Source organism: Palaemon carinicauda, chromosome 27 (genome assembly GCF_036898095.1).
Source record: "Palaemon carinicauda isolate YSFRI2023 chromosome 27, ASM3689809v2, whole genome shotgun sequence".
Classification (NCBI taxonomy): Eukaryota; Metazoa; Arthropoda; class Malacostraca; order Decapoda; family Palaemonidae; genus Palaemon; species Palaemon carinicauda.
Window position 1 is genome coordinate 29617797 of NC_090751.1, and position 17500 is coordinate 29635296.

The following is a 17500-nucleotide window of genomic DNA, read 5'->3' on the forward strand; positions in this document are numbered from 1 at the left end:
TATATATATATATATATATTTATATGTGTATTTATATATACGTATATATATGTATATATATATACTAATAATAATAGTAACCAGAATAGCGATCTTGATCTGGATTACCTCTAAAATTTCATTGTTTCTTCCGGAAAATACCTATTCATTGTTAAAATTTTGTAAAATCCCGCAAGAGGTTTTGATGTAATCCTGCCAACAAACAAAAATAAATAAAAATCAAGTCATTTTACAACCTCTTTGGCGGAGGTAATAAACATCACTTTGTAAGTATATTTCTCTTTAGGCCTTGTGGCTTGAGAGATACCTCTTTAAAACGAAGCCTTTAGTACTTGACATTGTTAAAGGTATCTTTATTCAACGGATTTTCATTAATACTTTTTTCAGGGTTGACACACCTGGCGTTATTGTCTTACTTTTTCTGGCTTATTACGCAGCTACTTTTGATGTTGATGCTTTTGTTTGTTTTTCAATTGGTTCATCTTTGTTGTCTTGGATGTTTTTGTTTGGTGTCTATAAATCGGAGACTAAATCTGAATAATAATAGCGGTGATGATGATGGTAACCGTGTTTATTTTTCTTATTATTATTATTATTATTATTACTATCCAAGCTACAACCCTAGTTGGAAAAGCAAGATGCTATAAGCCCAGGGGCTCCAACAGGGAAAAATAGCCCAGTGAGGAAAGGAAATAAGGAAATAAATAAATGAAGAGAACAAATTAACAATAAATCATTCTAAAATAAGAAACAACGTCAAAACAGACATGTCATATAATAAACTATCAACAACATCAAAAACAAATATGTCATAAATAAACTATAAAAAGACTATGTCTGCCTGGTCAACAAAAAAGCATTTGCTCCAACTTTGAACTTTTGAAGTTCTACTGATTCAACCACCCGATTAGGAAGATCATTCCACAACTTGGTCACAGATGGAATAAAACTTCTAGAGTACTGCGTAGTATTGAGCCTCGTGATGGAGAAGGCCTGGCTATTAGAATTAACTGCCTGCCTAGTATTACGAACAGGATAAAATTGTCCAGGGAGATCTGAATGTAAAGGATGGTCAGAGTTGTGAAAAATCTTATGCAACATACATAATGAACTAATTGAACGACGGTGCCAGAGATTAATATCTAGATCAGGAATAAGAAATTTAATAGACCGTAAGTTTCTGTCCAACAAATTAAGATGAGAATCAGCAGCTGAAGACCAGACAGGAGAACAATACTCAATACAAGGTAGAATGAAAGAATTAAAACACTTCTTCAGAATAGATTGATCACCAAAAATCTTGAAAGACTTTCTCAATAAGCCTATTTTTTGTGAAATTGAAGAAGACACAGACCTTATATGTTTCTCAAAAGTAAATTTACTGTCGAGAATCACACCTAAAATTTTGAAAGAGTCATACATATTTAAAGAAACATTATCAATACTGAGATCCGGATGTTGAGGAACCACCGTCCTTGACCTACTTACAATCATACTTTGAGTTTTGTTAGGATTCAACTTCATACCCCATAATTTGCACCATGCACTAATTCTAGCTAAATCTCTATTAAGGGATTCACCAACCCTAGATCTACATTCAGGGGATGGAATTGATGCAAAGAGAGTAGCATCATCTGCATATGCAACAAGCTTGTTTTCTAGGCCAAACCACATGTCATGTGTATATAGTATGAAAAGTAATGGGCCAAGAACACTACCCTGTGGAACACCGGATATCACATTCCTATAATCACTATGGTGCCCATCAACAACAACTCTTTGAGATCTATTACTTAAAAAATCAGTAATAATGCTAAGAAACGACCCACCCACTCCCAACTGTTTCAGTTTGAAAACAAGGGCCTCGTGATTAACACGGTCAAAGGCAGCACTAAAATCAAGGCCAATTATACGAACTTCCCGACCACAATCAAGGGATTTCTGTACAGCATTGGAGATTGTAAGAAGGGCATCACATGCTCCAAGGCCTTTACGAAAACCAAATTGCAAACTAGGGAGTAGATGATTACCTTCAGCAAACCTATTAAGACGTTTTGCCAGAAGACGTTCAAAAACTTTAGATAATATGGGAGTTATGGAAATTGGGCGGTAATCAGTGGGACTTGAGCTACCACAAACACATTTACATAGAGGAGTAACATTACCAATTCTCCAACTAGTGCTAAAAGCTCCTCTTCTTGCTAACTTGCGCAAAATAACAGATAACTTTGGAGCTAAGAAATCTGCTGTCTTTATAAAAAACAAAGGAAAAATACCATTTGGGTCTACACCTCCATAAGTATCAAGGTCCATCAACAGAGCTTTAATCTCACGAGATCGAAAAGCTAAACTAGTTAGTTTAGCCTCAGGAAAACAGGAATGAGGAAGTTCAAGTTTTTCGTTACTCTGTTTACTGTCAAAAACATCAGCCAAAAGGGTTGCCTTTTCCTTTGGACAGTGAGTGACTGAGCCATCTGGTTTAAGTAAAGGAGGAACTGTTGCATCTACACCAAAGAGTGCAGATTTAAGGGTAGACCACCATTTATGTTCCTGAGTTGTACCAGAAAGGGTTTCTTTTATGGTTAAATTGTACTCCTTTTCAGTTGAGGCATAAACTCTCTGAGCAAAAGCTCGAAGCTGAGTATAGTTGTTCCAGGTCAAATCTGATCTGTTACCCTTCCAAAGTTGATAGGCCTCCTGCTTCTCCAAAAAAGCACGTCTACAATCATCATTGAACCACGGTTTGTCCTTCACTCGGTACCTTAGCACACGAGAAGGGATACGCCTATCAATTATGTTGACTAGATTCTCATTCAAAGGGACAACAGGATCTACACTATTATATAATTGTGACCAATTCAAGCACAAAAGATCATGTAAAATCCCATTCCAGTCTGCTTGGGATTTCATATAAATTTTACAAGAATATGATATATCAGGGACAGGCTGTTCAGTCTTCACTAATAATGAAATCAAGGCATGATCAGATGTCCCGACTGGAGAACCAACCTTACCTGTTATAACGCCAGGGGAGTCAGTGTATACAAGGTCCAAGCAATTACCAGACCTGTGAGTAGCTTCATTTATGATTTGCTCACAGCCTGATTCAGAGGCAAAGTCTAAAGCTCTTAAGCCATGGCGATCGGTAGGAGAGATAGAACCTAACCACTCCCTATGGTGAGCATTAAAATCACCAACAAAGACAAAAGAAGCCTTTCTATCATCTTCTTGTATCTTAGCCATAATGGCCTATTTGTATGTTACGGTGCATCAATTTAATTTACTTGGTCTGTCAGAGATCTATGATTTGTGCTTATTTAATAGTAGTTAATTTCCTAAATGTCGTTGTTTCTGTTCTTGCTTGAGAGTATACTCGGGCACACTAGTTTATCTTGTTTCTCTTCTTCTTGTTTTGTTAAAAAAATTTTAGTTTATAGAGGAAATATTTATTTTGATATTGTTCTTAAAGTATTTTATTTTTCCTATTTTCTATATTGGAGCCCCTTGGCTTATAGCATCCTGCTTTTCCGACTAGGGTTGTAGCTTAGCAAGTAATAATAATAATAATTATAATAATAATGATAATAATTATAATATAATAATAATAATTATAATAATAATAATGATAATAATAATAACCTGGCCTTCATTTCCTTTTAGTAAGTGGTAATGTCAGTCAGTTTGATAAACGTAAACTTTTTTTAAATGAAGAGTACTAGGAACAAATAAATACGAATACTCGTAATTGTTTTGCAGTTGGACGAAAACAATAAAATGAATAAGAAAACTTTAAATTTGCAGTCGGGTTATCTTTGCCTTATGAGGACTATTCCGTGAATCTATACACAGGCATGAAGGTGTCGGAAGACCTTATAAGGAACACACTACTAGCCATTCACGTCCACCATAATGCTTATTCAAAATCTTTATCCACTTTTCCTCGCGGATTTTTCGTGACCCAACCTTATATATGTTACCTTTTACGGTCTCCCTCGAAGCCGTAAAGCCAAATTAGTGCCGTCTCCGATTCTGAATTTGTTGCTGAGCAAACAACCTCAAAGATTTTTTTTTCTGTTTGTATCAAAGAAAACAGATCCTTGTAAGCCTCTAATGTCGGGGTACTTCTAAAATTACTGGAAATTTTGGTGCATTAAGTGGACGATCGTGAGACAAAGGTCACGGGTCGAAGAAGGTTCTTCTTACAAGAGTCCCCAAGGAAGGAACGTTAAGACGAGCATATTTTCTAACACTGTTGTTCTGGTATTCAGGTTTTCAACCAAATGACTAATATTGTGACAAATCCTACTGTGCACGTACACAGATTTTAAAAGTTTTAAACGACTCTCATGAATGGCAGTGGGAGGGGACAGTAACAATGCCCTAGCTAGCACAATGTCCTAGAGACCGACTATATTTAAAGGTTAAAGGTTAAAGGTGACTGATTTCAGTTCCGGTTCCATCAGAATAGATACTCACCAGAACGTCAGCCGGGCAAGCCCAACCCCCCACTGTGGTGCCCTACCACAGCAGTAGCCTCCCCAGTAAACAGCTTAAACTCACGGTCCTGGGCGGGGATCGATCTCTTGCCATGCGAAATGCTAGGCAAACACGTTACCACTATACTGTATGATCAACGCCCGAGACCCCTCTCCACCCAATGTAGGACCAGGGAGTGCCAGGCAATATCTGCGCATGATTCAGCAGGTAGACCTATAGGCTTTCTCAAACCCCACATCCTTAGCTCACAATGATGGCGAGGTTGCAGACACTACGAGACACTATCGAGCTTCGGCGGAACTCGAACCCCAGTCCGGTATATCACTAGGCAGGGATGTTTCCAATAGGCCACGACAACTTCGCTTTATTTCACTGTTACTTCAGTCTTGTTACAATTAATGAAAATACTGGCTTCTGGCACAAACATTGAAGATAAGTTTTTTTAATCACAAGTACATAATTATATTAGAAATATGATTAATCTGGGAGAATTTAAATTACATAGTTTTTGGGATGAAGTGCACACGACATTCTGATTTTTAGTATTGTAGACTGTACACAGATTTAATTAGCGTATATTTTTATGATCCTGCAAGTACTTTTGCATTCATCTATCATTTTCAATTCTATTAAGCTATTTACGTAAATTGCTTCATAAAGGTCATGTATTCTCTCTCTCTCTCTCTCTCTCTCTCTCTCTCTCTCTCTCTCTCTCTCTCTCTCTCTCTCTCTCTCTCTCTCTCTCTCTCTATTAATGTCCGGAAGAGAATGAATCATAGATATAACATTTTATTGATATACTATTGAATGATTGGGAAAAGAAATTTAATCATTAAAGGAAATAGATAGTAATCTATCTATCTTTGTGTTATGCGCCCAGTTATCTATTTCCTCAACACATATAAATCGTATATATATATATATATATATATATATATATATATATATATATATATATATATATATATATATATATATATATATATATTTATGTATGTATGTATATGTATGTGTATGTATGTGTATGTATGTATGTAAATATCTACCACAATGGCATGTATTATCGAATTCTGCGTTTGAGAATGGATATCCACTGCAAATTCATTTATGATAAATGCTTCTGGCCGGGCAAGGATTCGAACCTGTGCCCTGAGTCGAAACAATGCCTGCAAGGACGACCTAACCAATCGAGCTGTCAAGGAAGATTGATTAAAATCACGAGTGTTAGTGATACTATATATATATATATATATATATATATATATATATATATATATATATATATATATATATATATATATATATATATATGAGTGGAATGCACTAGTGACCGAGAAACCTCAGTAAAAATTAGTTCTCATCTAACTTCAAAACTTTTTCACCCATTACATAGTCAGTGTGTTTCCATTTAGAATCCATTAGCAGATTCAAACGGTGCGCTGAATTTATGCAAGAATTTATAGCACAAATATTTAACAAATGTTTACCCCAAATCAAAGCTTATTGAATCGTCAAAGATAGTACTCAAAAGGCATCCAAGATCTCTCTCTCTCTCTCTCTCTCTCTCTCTCTCTCTCTCTCTCTCTCTCTCTCTCTCTATATATATATATATATAATATATATATATATATAATATATATATATATATATATATATATATATATATATATATATATATATATATATATATATATATATATATATGTGTATTTGTGCGTGTGTTTATGTTTATATATATATATATATATATATATATATATATATATACACATGTATATATATGTGTATATATATATATATATATATATATATATATATATATATATATATATATATATATATATATATATATTTTTGGGCTCAAGCCATGTCGTCCTGATGGAAGTTCCTATAGGGTAGCTTCCTAGGGTATATTACAACTACGGCGATATTCCCAGAGAATTTACCTTAAGGTACCAGAATTCTAACTCCTGGAGCGAGTATCCCTCGTGAAAGGGATATCGCGACATATCAGAGGACGTATTCTAGACACGTCACATGGCAATCTACGACCTGAACAGAGATTTCGTCTCGTAGGAGGGAGATTGACGAGATACGAATTCGGGAAAGAAAAAGGGGAGCCGCTCCCAAGGCTTCCTTATCCCCCGATTCGTATGCGTGCCTGGCGCCAATCCTGGCGCCATCTGCATTCCTTTTTGCGTAGCTTGACAACTCGGTGTTTTTTCCTGTTTTTCTCGCAAATCTTGGATTTATTCAGCTTTTCATGGCTTCTCCGTCTTCGTTGGCCTCGGATAAGTTGAGTATAGTGTCTGTTATGTATAAATGTAGGTTCTTGGTAAAATTTTGAGTGATTAATAGGATTAATCTTTGATACAAGAGCCGTAGCCTACCAGAGGTGTCCTGGACACTGTCACTCGCTAGGTATAAATTAGTTAGTCAGAGTGACATTCCTGGTTGTTTTGCTTAATAAATTTTAGCTATTTAGCTTTACATAGGATTTCCTTTCGTGCTTAGTATTATTTGGCGAAGTATTCGCCATTCTGGCCTACGCTAGGCCATGTAGCCTAGTCGTTTGGTCCTAGTACTTAATGCATGATTTTGGTTTTTCCGAGTGTAATTAAAATTTTATTGAAGCTTAGGCTATATTTTATACATTTTAGACTGTGTGGAATATTTCCAAGATTGTATACGTGAGAGTTTCGGTGAATTAGGTAATCGATTCTCTTGGTGCCTAGGCTAATTGCTTATGGAGCCTTAGTATACTTTATCATACTCCCCGGTTGCTTTCTTTTCTTCGGAGAAGGTATGCAATCCCTTTCCCTCTGTTTAAGCCTTGGGCTTATCCCTAAGTGGTTTTTTCCGAATTTATTTTCGATAAAACTATACTAGGGTGTTACTGTACCTTCCTGTTCCAGCAAAGTCTGGTTCAAAGAGGGACAGAACAACAGAGTTTTTAGTCTGAGTCCGTGTTGTCTGGCTTGGGGCAGAGTCCCCCTCGCTGACCTAACACTTACAAAGGGAGCTTAGCTCCCTTAGGTCACTACCGAAGGTTTCTGTAAGTTATGATTCCTTCTTTTGTGATCGACCAGACTAAGTCCTGTTGCTGTTCTCGGGGGAGGATAAACTCTTCCCTTGGGAGTAGCAACGCCTTCCTTGCTTTGGTGCTCTGGAAGCTGGCAAGTATTGCTGGCCCTTTCCCTTAGATCTCCCTTAGGCTAAGACAAAGTTCTTGGCTGCGGGTGATCTGTCACTAAAGCAAGGTTGGCAGGACCCTCTTGTCCCCTCCCCCTCTATCTCCGTAATGGCTTAGCCATTACTGTACTGTACCTTGCCGGCCGGCAGAGCTGGCCGGCAGGGGTATTACTGTACTGTACGTCATTCTACTTCTGGACCTAGTATAGGTTGGGATGTGGAATTGACTAAGCCCATTGCCGGCCGGCAGAGATGCTGGCCGGCAAGGGTCTTATGTTTTCGAGTCCTGCCCGGACCTCTCTTGGTCCCTCATCCATGCCTGCCGGCAGAGCCGGACGGCATTGGTCAAGGAAGCCTGAATTAAGTTTCTCCCCTTCCTTATATGCACTCTTTCGGTTGCCGGGCTTGGGGGGTTGTGTACACTCTTATCCCGGCATCCATTCTATTTTCTTCTAGTGCTGTACCTGTCCCGGCTGCCGGCCTATGAGGCCGGCAGACGGGCAGGTGTAGTCTTCTGGTTCTTTTGCTGCCGGCTGGCATCGGTCTTGTACCTTTGCCGGCCGGCTTATGTCAGTCCTTGTCTGCCGGTCACCAAGAGTGTGGCCGGCAGCTGGGTACTACCTTGTGTAGTTGCTGGCCGGCAGTCATTGCCGGCCAACACTGGCTGTTGCCGGCCAGTAGCTGCTGCCGCCGGCACAGGCATTTGAACCAGAGTGCTGCCGCCCTATAGCTGTTAAGTAGTATACTTTAAAGCTAGTTGTGGTGTGTGCCGGCCGGCAAAGGCAGGCCGGCACACATCCTCCTATACTGTACTAGTATTCTTCTGTATAGCATATACAGTAAGAAGAAAACTATAGTAAAGGTTTAGGTACAGCACTGTATCTTCTAACACTATTGTGTTTTCTTGCATAGCCCTTTGCTGTTGCCCTCAGATAGGAAGCAGAGTTCTTCCCTGTCTATTATCCAGGATTTTAAAATCATTGCCTAGGTGTGAGCTCCACCTGTTTCCTCTGGAAACCTTGCATTGGTTACTCTAGTAGAGATAAACCATTTTGATTTTATTATCTGGAAGGCTGCAACAATGGGTTGTGAGGGAAACACAAGTGTGTGTCTTTCCTTTATGAATTGTTATGCTATACTATGCATATCCAGTGATACATAGTTCACTTGATACTCATGGAAATTTCTTCTCTTTACAGGAGGACCCTCCGAAGTGCGGAAATGTTTTCTGCAATGTCCGCAGCAAGAACCTCTGCGGACATGAGTGTTGTAGGAGACACGCAGCATGCGCTGTCTCCAAGGATGATCTCCAGTATTGGGACCCTCAGGTATGTACTGTATGCACTAACCTGATTACTGAGGCTTTTGATTCCCCTAGAACGGCGGAATCAAGGGATATAGCTAGGGAAAAGCTTCGTACTTGGGTAAGGGGCTTCAAGAAGTACACCTCTGGCCCTTATCTTCCAAGTGAGAAGATGAGGGCGTATCTTTTTCCCCAGGCATCAGCTGAGGCAGTGATTCCCCAGCCTCAAGAGGAGATCCCTCAAGATCAAGTCCAGGTGGACGAGGAAGTCGCAGATGCGATGCAAGACATCCAGTTGTGTGACAGGATGTCTGACCTGGACGAACATTTGGAAGAAGACCTCCTGGCAGAAGGTCAGGATCAAGTTCAAACCCCGGATGTCGTAGAGGATGAGGTCGACGAGGTGTCGGCTACTCCGGTTCAGATGCCGGAGCCTATCCCCTCAACATCGGCTGGTCTCCCAGTAGAACTGGGACAGGCCCTCTCTTCGATTGTTGGAATGATCCAACAAATGCAGAAGGAGAATCAGGAGAAGGCGGCTGCAATGGAACTGCGTATGCAGTCCCTAGCAGAATCACATGGGCCCCAGAAAAGGCTCAATGTGAAAGACCTTCCCATATGCTCAGATGCTAACCCATGGAGGTATGCTGAGCACATGCCGATGACGACTGGTAAGATCGTCATCTCGGATAAGCTGGGTTCAGTTCCCCTAGAGGAGGTAGAATTCTGGCCCAGCAAGGCATCATATCCGGACTGCTATGTCCGGCTGAGAAAAGAACCAGCTTCAAGGGAGGAGACAGAGCCGAAGGAGGTCATTATTATGGACCACGCTAAGGCTCAAGCCCTACTTTCATCCTCGATGAAAGAGAGGGGCTTCTCTAATTCGAAGGTAGCTGCATTGAGCAAGAAGCTCCCTTCTTTTGTGTCCTCTCCTGATAGAGCCTTCCCCATTTTACAAAAAGGGTTTGTGGCTGTCCTAAAGGCAGTCGAGGCCGGCAAGCCTTGCCCCTCCCTGGAGGAGTGTAAACCCTTGTCGCTGGCTCTGCCTATGGACCACAAAGACTGGAAGGATGTCCATCTGACATTCTCAGTGGGAAAGTTGGAGGCTGATATTGCCGGACGGCAATTCGGCGAGGACCTCCCCAAGCTGCCCGAATCTCTTTTACGAAGAGAGTTCGAGACCAAAGAAAGACTGGCTGCCTCAATGTCTCATCAGACCACTCTTGAGACAATGGCAAGTGACCCTAAGGTCCATGAAATGTTCATGGTAGTGGCTAAGTCTCACCTAGCCACAGTGACGAAGGACCTTTATGGCTTCATCAAGGCAAGGAGAGCTTGCAGGGAGGTCGTGTTCACCGGGGCTTCGGTGAGACACGAACCAAGGAAATTAATCTCCTCCAACATTTGGGGAAAAGACCTTTTCCCTACCGATGTGGTCAAAGAGGTTGTTGATAAGGCCGCCGTGGAGAATAGAAACCTTCTCCAGAAGTGGGGCCTGGCTATCAAAAGAAAATCTTCCCCGGATGAGGGTCCTCAACCAAAGAGGAAGAATATGAGGACTAGGCTACCATCTCGGCCAGCCAAGCCTTATAGACAGCAACAGCAACTGCAATTGCCTTTGCCTCCAGTGCCCCAGATGGTGGCACAAACCCCGACTGCCTTTCAGTGGGTACCCCAGGCTGTGCCAGGTCAGTCAACCACATTCGCCCCAACGTTCGAAGGACAGTCTTCTTCCTTTCGTGCAAAACCTAGAGGAGCAGCCAGAGGCTCGTCTAGGCGCCCCTCAAGGGGAAGGGGATTCAGAGGTGGTCGTGGTCAGGGAGGCAAGACCTCAGGACGGCAGTCCAAGTGAAATGATACCGGTAGGAGGGAGACTGATGAAATTTTGGGATCGCTGGACCTTCGATCCCTGAGCCCAAAGCCTACTCAAGAATGGACTGGGTTGGAGCTGGTACAGCACTCCACCCCCATGCCTTCGGTTTTTCCAACACTCCACCCCCGTTTTGGAGGAGTACGTTCAAGAACTGTTGGAGAAAAATGTGATCCGAAAGGTGAAGTCCATCAAATTCCAAGGGAGGCTGTTTTGTGTTCCCAAGAAAGACTCGGAAAAGCTCAGAGTCATTCTGGACTTGTCACCACTCAACAAGTTCATAGTGAATTGCAAATTCAAGATGCTAACACTGCAACACATAAGGACCTTACTGCCCAAGAGGGCATACTCAGTCTCTATAGACTTGTCAGACGCCTATTGGCACATTCCAATCAGCCGTCGACTCTCCCCCTACCTAGGGTTCAGGCTACAACGGAAACTGTACGCCTTCAGAGCCATGCCATTCGGGCTAAACATAGCCCCAAGGATTTTCACGAAGCTTGCGAGCGCAGCTCTCAAATAATTACGCCTAAAGGGAATTCAGGTAGTAGCCTACCTGGACGACTGGCTGGTGTGGGCAGCATCCGAGACCGAATGCTTGCAAGCTTCCAGTCAGGTGATCCAGTTCCTAGAGTACCTAGGCTTCAAGATCAACAAGAAAAAGTCTCGACTTTCTCCATCCCAAAAGTTCCAGTGGCTGGGAATCCACTGGGACCTTTTGTCACACAGTTTCTCCATCCCGACGAAGAAAAGGAAGGAGATAGCGGGCTCTGTCAAGAGACTTATAGATTCCGAAAGGATATCAAGACGCGAACAGGAGAGGGTACTAGGCTCTCTCCAGTTTGCTTCAGTGACAGACCCAGTGCTAAGAGCACAGCTAAAGGATGCAACCGGAGTTTGGAGAAGGTATGCATCAAACGCGCGAAGAGACCTGAGAAGACCAGTGCCGCCTCGGCTACGTACTCTTCTCAGACCTTGGTCCCAAGCCAGACATCTAAAGAAGTCGGTTCTTCTTCAGCCACCTCCCCCGTCGATGACGATTCACTCAGACGCCTCAAAGGAGGGATGGGGAGGTCACTCTCATCGGAAAAAAGTCCAGGGGACTTGGTCCAAGCTATTCAGGACCTTTCATATAAACTTTCTAGAAGCTATGATTGGTGACGGACAGCGAGGTGGTTGTGAGATGCTTGAATCGACAAGGGTCGAGGTCACCACCTCTCAACCAAGTGATGTTAGCCATTTTCCGATTGGCGGAAAAGAAGAAGTGGTACCTGTCGGCAGTTCACCTTCAAGGAGTCCGCAATGTGACAGCGGACGCTCTATCCAGGTTCACACCGATAGAGTCGGAATGGTCCTTAGACGCAGGATCATTTTCCTTCATTCTGAATCAAGTCCCAGAACTGCAAATAGACCTCTTTGCGACGAAAGACAAGAAGAAGTTGCCCCTGTACGTGTCCCCGTACGAGGACCCCTTAGCGGAAGCAGTGGACGCAATGTCCCTCGACTGGAACAGATGGTCCAGGATTTATCTGTTCCCTCCTCACAACCTTCTGTTGAGGGTCCTCAACAAACTGAGATCCTTCAAGGGGGTAGCGGCAATAGTGGCCCACAAGTGGGCGAACAGTATGTGGTTCCCCTTGGCGTTAGAACTACAGATGAAGTTCGTGCCGCTACCACATCCAGTTCTGACCCAGCGAGTCCAGAAGTCGACTGTCTGCGCTTCATTACAGAAAACCCAGACCCTGCAGCTCATGATTTTCTCACCCTAGCGGTGAGAAAGTGTTTCGGGATTTCGAAAGCCAGCATAGACTTCCTAGAGGAATACAAGTGCAAATCGACTAGAAGGCAATATGAGTCATCTTGGAGAAAATGGGTGGCCTTTGTAAAGGCAAAGAATCCGCAGGAGATCTCAACAGACTTCTGCTTATCTTTCTTCATCCACCTCCATGGCCAAGGGTTGGCAGCTAACACGATTTCAGTGTGTAAATCTGCTTTGATGAGACCCATTTTATTTGCCTTCCAGATCGACCTAGGTAACGAGATCTTTAATAAAGTTCCGAAAGCCTGCGCTAGGCTCAGACCTTCAGCACCTCCAAAGCCCATCTCATGGTCTTTAGACAAAGTTCTTCATTTCGCCTCCCTGTTGAGCAATGAAGAATGTGCGTTAAAGGATTTGACGCAAAAAGTTATTTTCCTATTTGCACTCGCGTCCGGGGCCAGGGTTAGTGAGATCGTAGCCCTCTCGAGAGAGGCAGGTCGTGTTCAGTTCCTGGATGGGGGGGAGCTGAGCCTGTTTCCGGATCCTACGTTTCTCGCCAAGAATGAGTTACCCACCAACAGGTGGGGTCCCTGGAGAATCTGCCCTCTGAAAGAAGATGCATCTCTATGTCCAGTAGAATGCCTAAAGGTCTATCTTCGTAGAACTTCAGACTTCAAGGGTGGTCAACTATTCAGGGGAGAAACATCAGGCTCAAATTTATCTCTGAATCAACTCAGAGCGAAAATCACATATTTTATTCGCAGAGCGGATCCTGACAGTACACCCGCAGGTCACGATCCGAGGAAAGTTGCCTCATCCCTAAATTTCTTTAATTGTATGGATTTTGAACATCTCCGTTCATACACGGGCTGGAAGTCTTCCAGGGTGTTCTTTCGCCACTATGCGAAGCAAGTAGAGGAACTTAAGGGATCTGTGGTAGCAGTGGGTCGTGTAGTTAACCCTACTGTTTAACTCTGCGAGGAACAGTGGTCTTAATTGGGACGATTAAGTCCAGGGTGAGTGTGTAGGTACATACTGTACTACAAACTAAATGAGGGCACCAAGTGCCCATATAGACTGTTCCTTCTTTCAAAGGTGAACCTAGCATAAGTTCAGACATGTGTGCCAAGCGTTTCTAACGCTAATGTGATTGATTTGTAATACAGACTTTTTATGACTTGATACCTTGGTATCTTATTAAAGTGGTGTTTAATGGTTTTTCTTTCAGATAAACAAGTTATGTTTACTATCATACTTATGCTTAAAGTTTTGGGTTACCCTCTTTTATATAAATATATATATTTGTTGTTAACCTGTCTGTTTATTATCTGTCAATAAACTTGTTCTTGAGAACCTTGCGTCTTTCACCTGTGTCAATTTATTGGTATAATTGAGCATTTTAATTCTATGTATCTTATCTGGGATAATTCTGATAGAATTGTTCTGTTATGCAAGCTATGTTGCATTGGTTTATGTAAGTCCCCTAATGGGAGGACTCCGTCCCATAAAGGGACGAGGGCGGTTTTATTAGTTTCTTCCTATGCGGATATAAACCTTTGTCCAATACAAGTATTGTGCGGATTACTGGTCAATATATTGACGCAATGGTTCTATACAAAATATGCTTTACTTAATATAGGGCGAGACCACTATATTAGCTTGCCTGGTATTCATACATAGATATATGTACTCTTCGAGACTTTCCAGAGTCTAGTAGGACTCTTCCCTGTAGGGGCCAGGAAGCTCTAACATAGTTTATAGTTAGTTGAAAAGATGTATAACGGTAACATCTTAGGTCTCTAGGTCTAGTCGACCGGGAATTTATACCTCCGGGGAGTACGGCACGTTCTGAGAATCCACAGATACAGTAATGCTCTGGTACACTTCCATCAGGACGACATGGCTTGAGCCCAAAAAACGGATTTTGAGCGAAGCGAAAAATCTATTTTTGGGTGAGATAGCCATGTCTTCCTGATGGACCCGCCCTTGCCTTTCTAAGAAAGGGCTGTAGGACCCCTCCCTACATACAGTATCTGTAGCACCTCGTGTACGCTACAAGGAATACAGATGGCGCCAGGATTGGCGCCAGGCACGCATACGAATCGGGGGATAGGGAAGCCTTGGGAGCGGCTCCCCTTTTTCTTTCCCGAATTCGTATCTCGTCAATCTCCCTCCTACGAGACGAAATCTCTGTTCAGGTCGTAGATTGCCATGTGACGTGTCTAGAATACGTCCTCTGATATGTCGCGATATCCCTTTCACGAGGGATACTCGCTCCAGGAGTTAGAATTCTGGTACCTTAAGGTAAATTCTCTGGGAATATCGCCGTAGTTGTAATATACCCTAGGAAGCTACCCTATAGGAACTTCCATCAGGACGACATGGCTATCTCACCCAAAAATAGATTTTTCGCTTCGCTCAAAATCCGTTATATATATATATATATATATATATATATATATATATATATATATATATATATATATATATATATATATATATATATATATATATATATATATGAATGTGTTAGCGTGGGTGTGTAATTAATTAATGCTAACTAAATTGTAATAGTAGCTAGTCACCATGCTATCAGAGGTGCTCAGTTTTGGTGATTAGGTAAATTTATTCATCATCAAATGTTACCAAACACTAATTAGCTCTCTCTTAAAACAGAGAATTGCAGCTTATGCTTGTTGGCTATAAAATACACCTTTTTCTAAGGGTAGTGTTTCAAATATATGCAATAAAATTTGTTAGTTTTCTCCATTTGTCCATAATTATACAAATCATTGTATTTAAAAAAAAAAAACTGTGTGAGTTTTGCATGACACCATTACCGGTAATTTTGCATGTTTAGCATATAGTTCTTAATAATTTCTGCATTGGGAATAAAGTGGGATGGGTGTGGACTGCAGTACAGTAGTGGTGGACGAACTCCATTCGCGCAATTCCCCACACCCCCACCACACTATATTACCCACACGTTTTTTTTAAAGAGAGTGATTTAGAGAGCAGTAGATAACGAGTGTCCTGAAATATTTAATGCCACCAAAAATCCAAATGAAAAAAACCAGTAACAGATGAGAGCAATAACTGAATCGAAAAAAGCAACAACTCTAGCGGCAATTGTGGAGTCTGTTTCTCTAAGCTTGATTTAGATCCCCTCGTTTATTCAAACGTCATTGATCGCTTCCTACTGCTGTTACTGCTTCTGTTGCGGCTGCAGTTGCTGGTGCTGTTTTTTGCTGCTGTTGTTGCTGCTGCTATTCCTACTTCTGCTGCTGCTATTGCTGTTGTTATTGCTGCTGTTGCTGCAGTTTCTGCTGTTACTGCAGCTGCTGCTGTTGCTGTTACTGCAGCTTCTGCTGTTGCTGTTGCTGTTACTGCTGCTGTTACTGCGGATGCTGCAGTTGCTCTTACTGATGCTGTTACTGCAGCAGCTGCTGCTGCTGTTGCTGTTACTGCGGATGCTGCTGTTGCTCTTACTGATGCTGTTACTGCAGCTGCTGCTGTTGCTGTTACTGCTGCTGTTACTGCGGATGCTGCTGTTGCTCTTACTGATGCTGTTATTGCAGCTGCTGCTGTTGCTGTTGCTGTTACTGCTGCTGTTACTGCGGATGCTGCTGTTGTTGCTGCTGCTATTCCTACTTCTGCTGCTGCTATTGCTGTTGTTATTGCTGCTGTTGCTGCAGTTTCTGCTGTTACTGCAGCTGCTGCTGTTGCTGTTACTGCAGCTTCTGCTGTTGCTGTTGCTGTTACTGCTGCTGTTACTGCGGATGCTGCAGTTGCTCTTACTGATGCTGTTACTGCAGCAGCTGCTGCTGCTGTTGCTGTTACTGCGGATGCTGCTGTTGCTCTTACTGATGCTGTTACTGCAGCTGCTGCTGTTGCTGTTACTGCTGCTGTTACTGCGGATGCTGCTGTTGCTCTTACTGATGCTGTTATTGCAGCTGCTGCTGTTGCTGTTGCTGTTACTGCTGCTGTTACTGCGGATGCTGCTGTTGCTCTTACTGATGCTGTTACTGCAGCTGCTGCTGCTGCTGTTTGTGTTACAGATGCTGCTGCTGTGGTTAGTGCTGCTGTTGTTACTGTTGCTTCTGCTTCTGCTGCTGCTTTTCTTGGTGGTGCCGCTGAGTTACTGCTGCTTTTTCTGTTACTGCTGCTTTTTCTGTTTCTGCTGCTGTTATCACTGTTACTGCTTCTGCTGTTCCCGTTGATGCCGATGACGATGATACGTCTGGTGTAACTCAGCCCTGTAATTAAACGGCAGGCATTCTGTCCCATGGCTCACTTCACAATAGCCGAGAATAGCCTCGGTTTATTAGCGATTCTGGTTAAATAGTTTCGCGGAGGGAGAGGTAGAATGGTTTCTGTATCCTTTCATTACGTAATATTAACTTTCTAAGTTATTTCAGTATCAATGTTGTTGTTAATCTTTAACATTATCATCATTACTATTTTTATTATTTTTTTTATTTATATTTTTATGGATATTATTTTAATTATTATTAAAGTTATTGTTGGTAGTAATATTCTTTTTTCTATTGTTTTATCTCTTATCATAATTATTATTGTTATTATTATTATTGTTATTATTATTATTATTATTATTATTAGTATTAGTATTGATATTATTATTATTATTATTATTATTATTATTATTATTATTATTAATAAGCCCTAGTTTCCGATTAGGAAATCATTTTGGATTAAAGGTATACCAAGAAAGTAAAGATACACTCAAACTAACGAAAAAAATGTTGTTAAAAAAAAAGAAATTGAAAATAAAATAAGAATAGAGATGTAGAAAATCTCCCAGACACTCCGAGAGAGTTAAAAAGATTACTCTCTTCCCTCAAAAAAAAAAAAAAAAAAA

The 17500-nt window shown here is 41.6% G+C and overlaps 1 protein-coding gene across 1 annotated transcript in view; it reads left to right on the forward strand.

Annotated features, from left to right (window-relative positions):
• The window catches only part of LOC137620861 (antifreeze protein Maxi-like), a 134956-nt gene that overhangs the window by 18651 nt on the left and 98805 nt on the right, over positions 1-17500 (forward strand). Inside the window, exon 2 of the mRNA XM_068351308.1 lies at positions 15851-16693. Within this exon, the coding sequence (XP_068207409.1) occupies positions 15851-16693 (843 nt within the window). The remainder of the gene's footprint in view (positions 1-15850; positions 16694-17500) is intronic.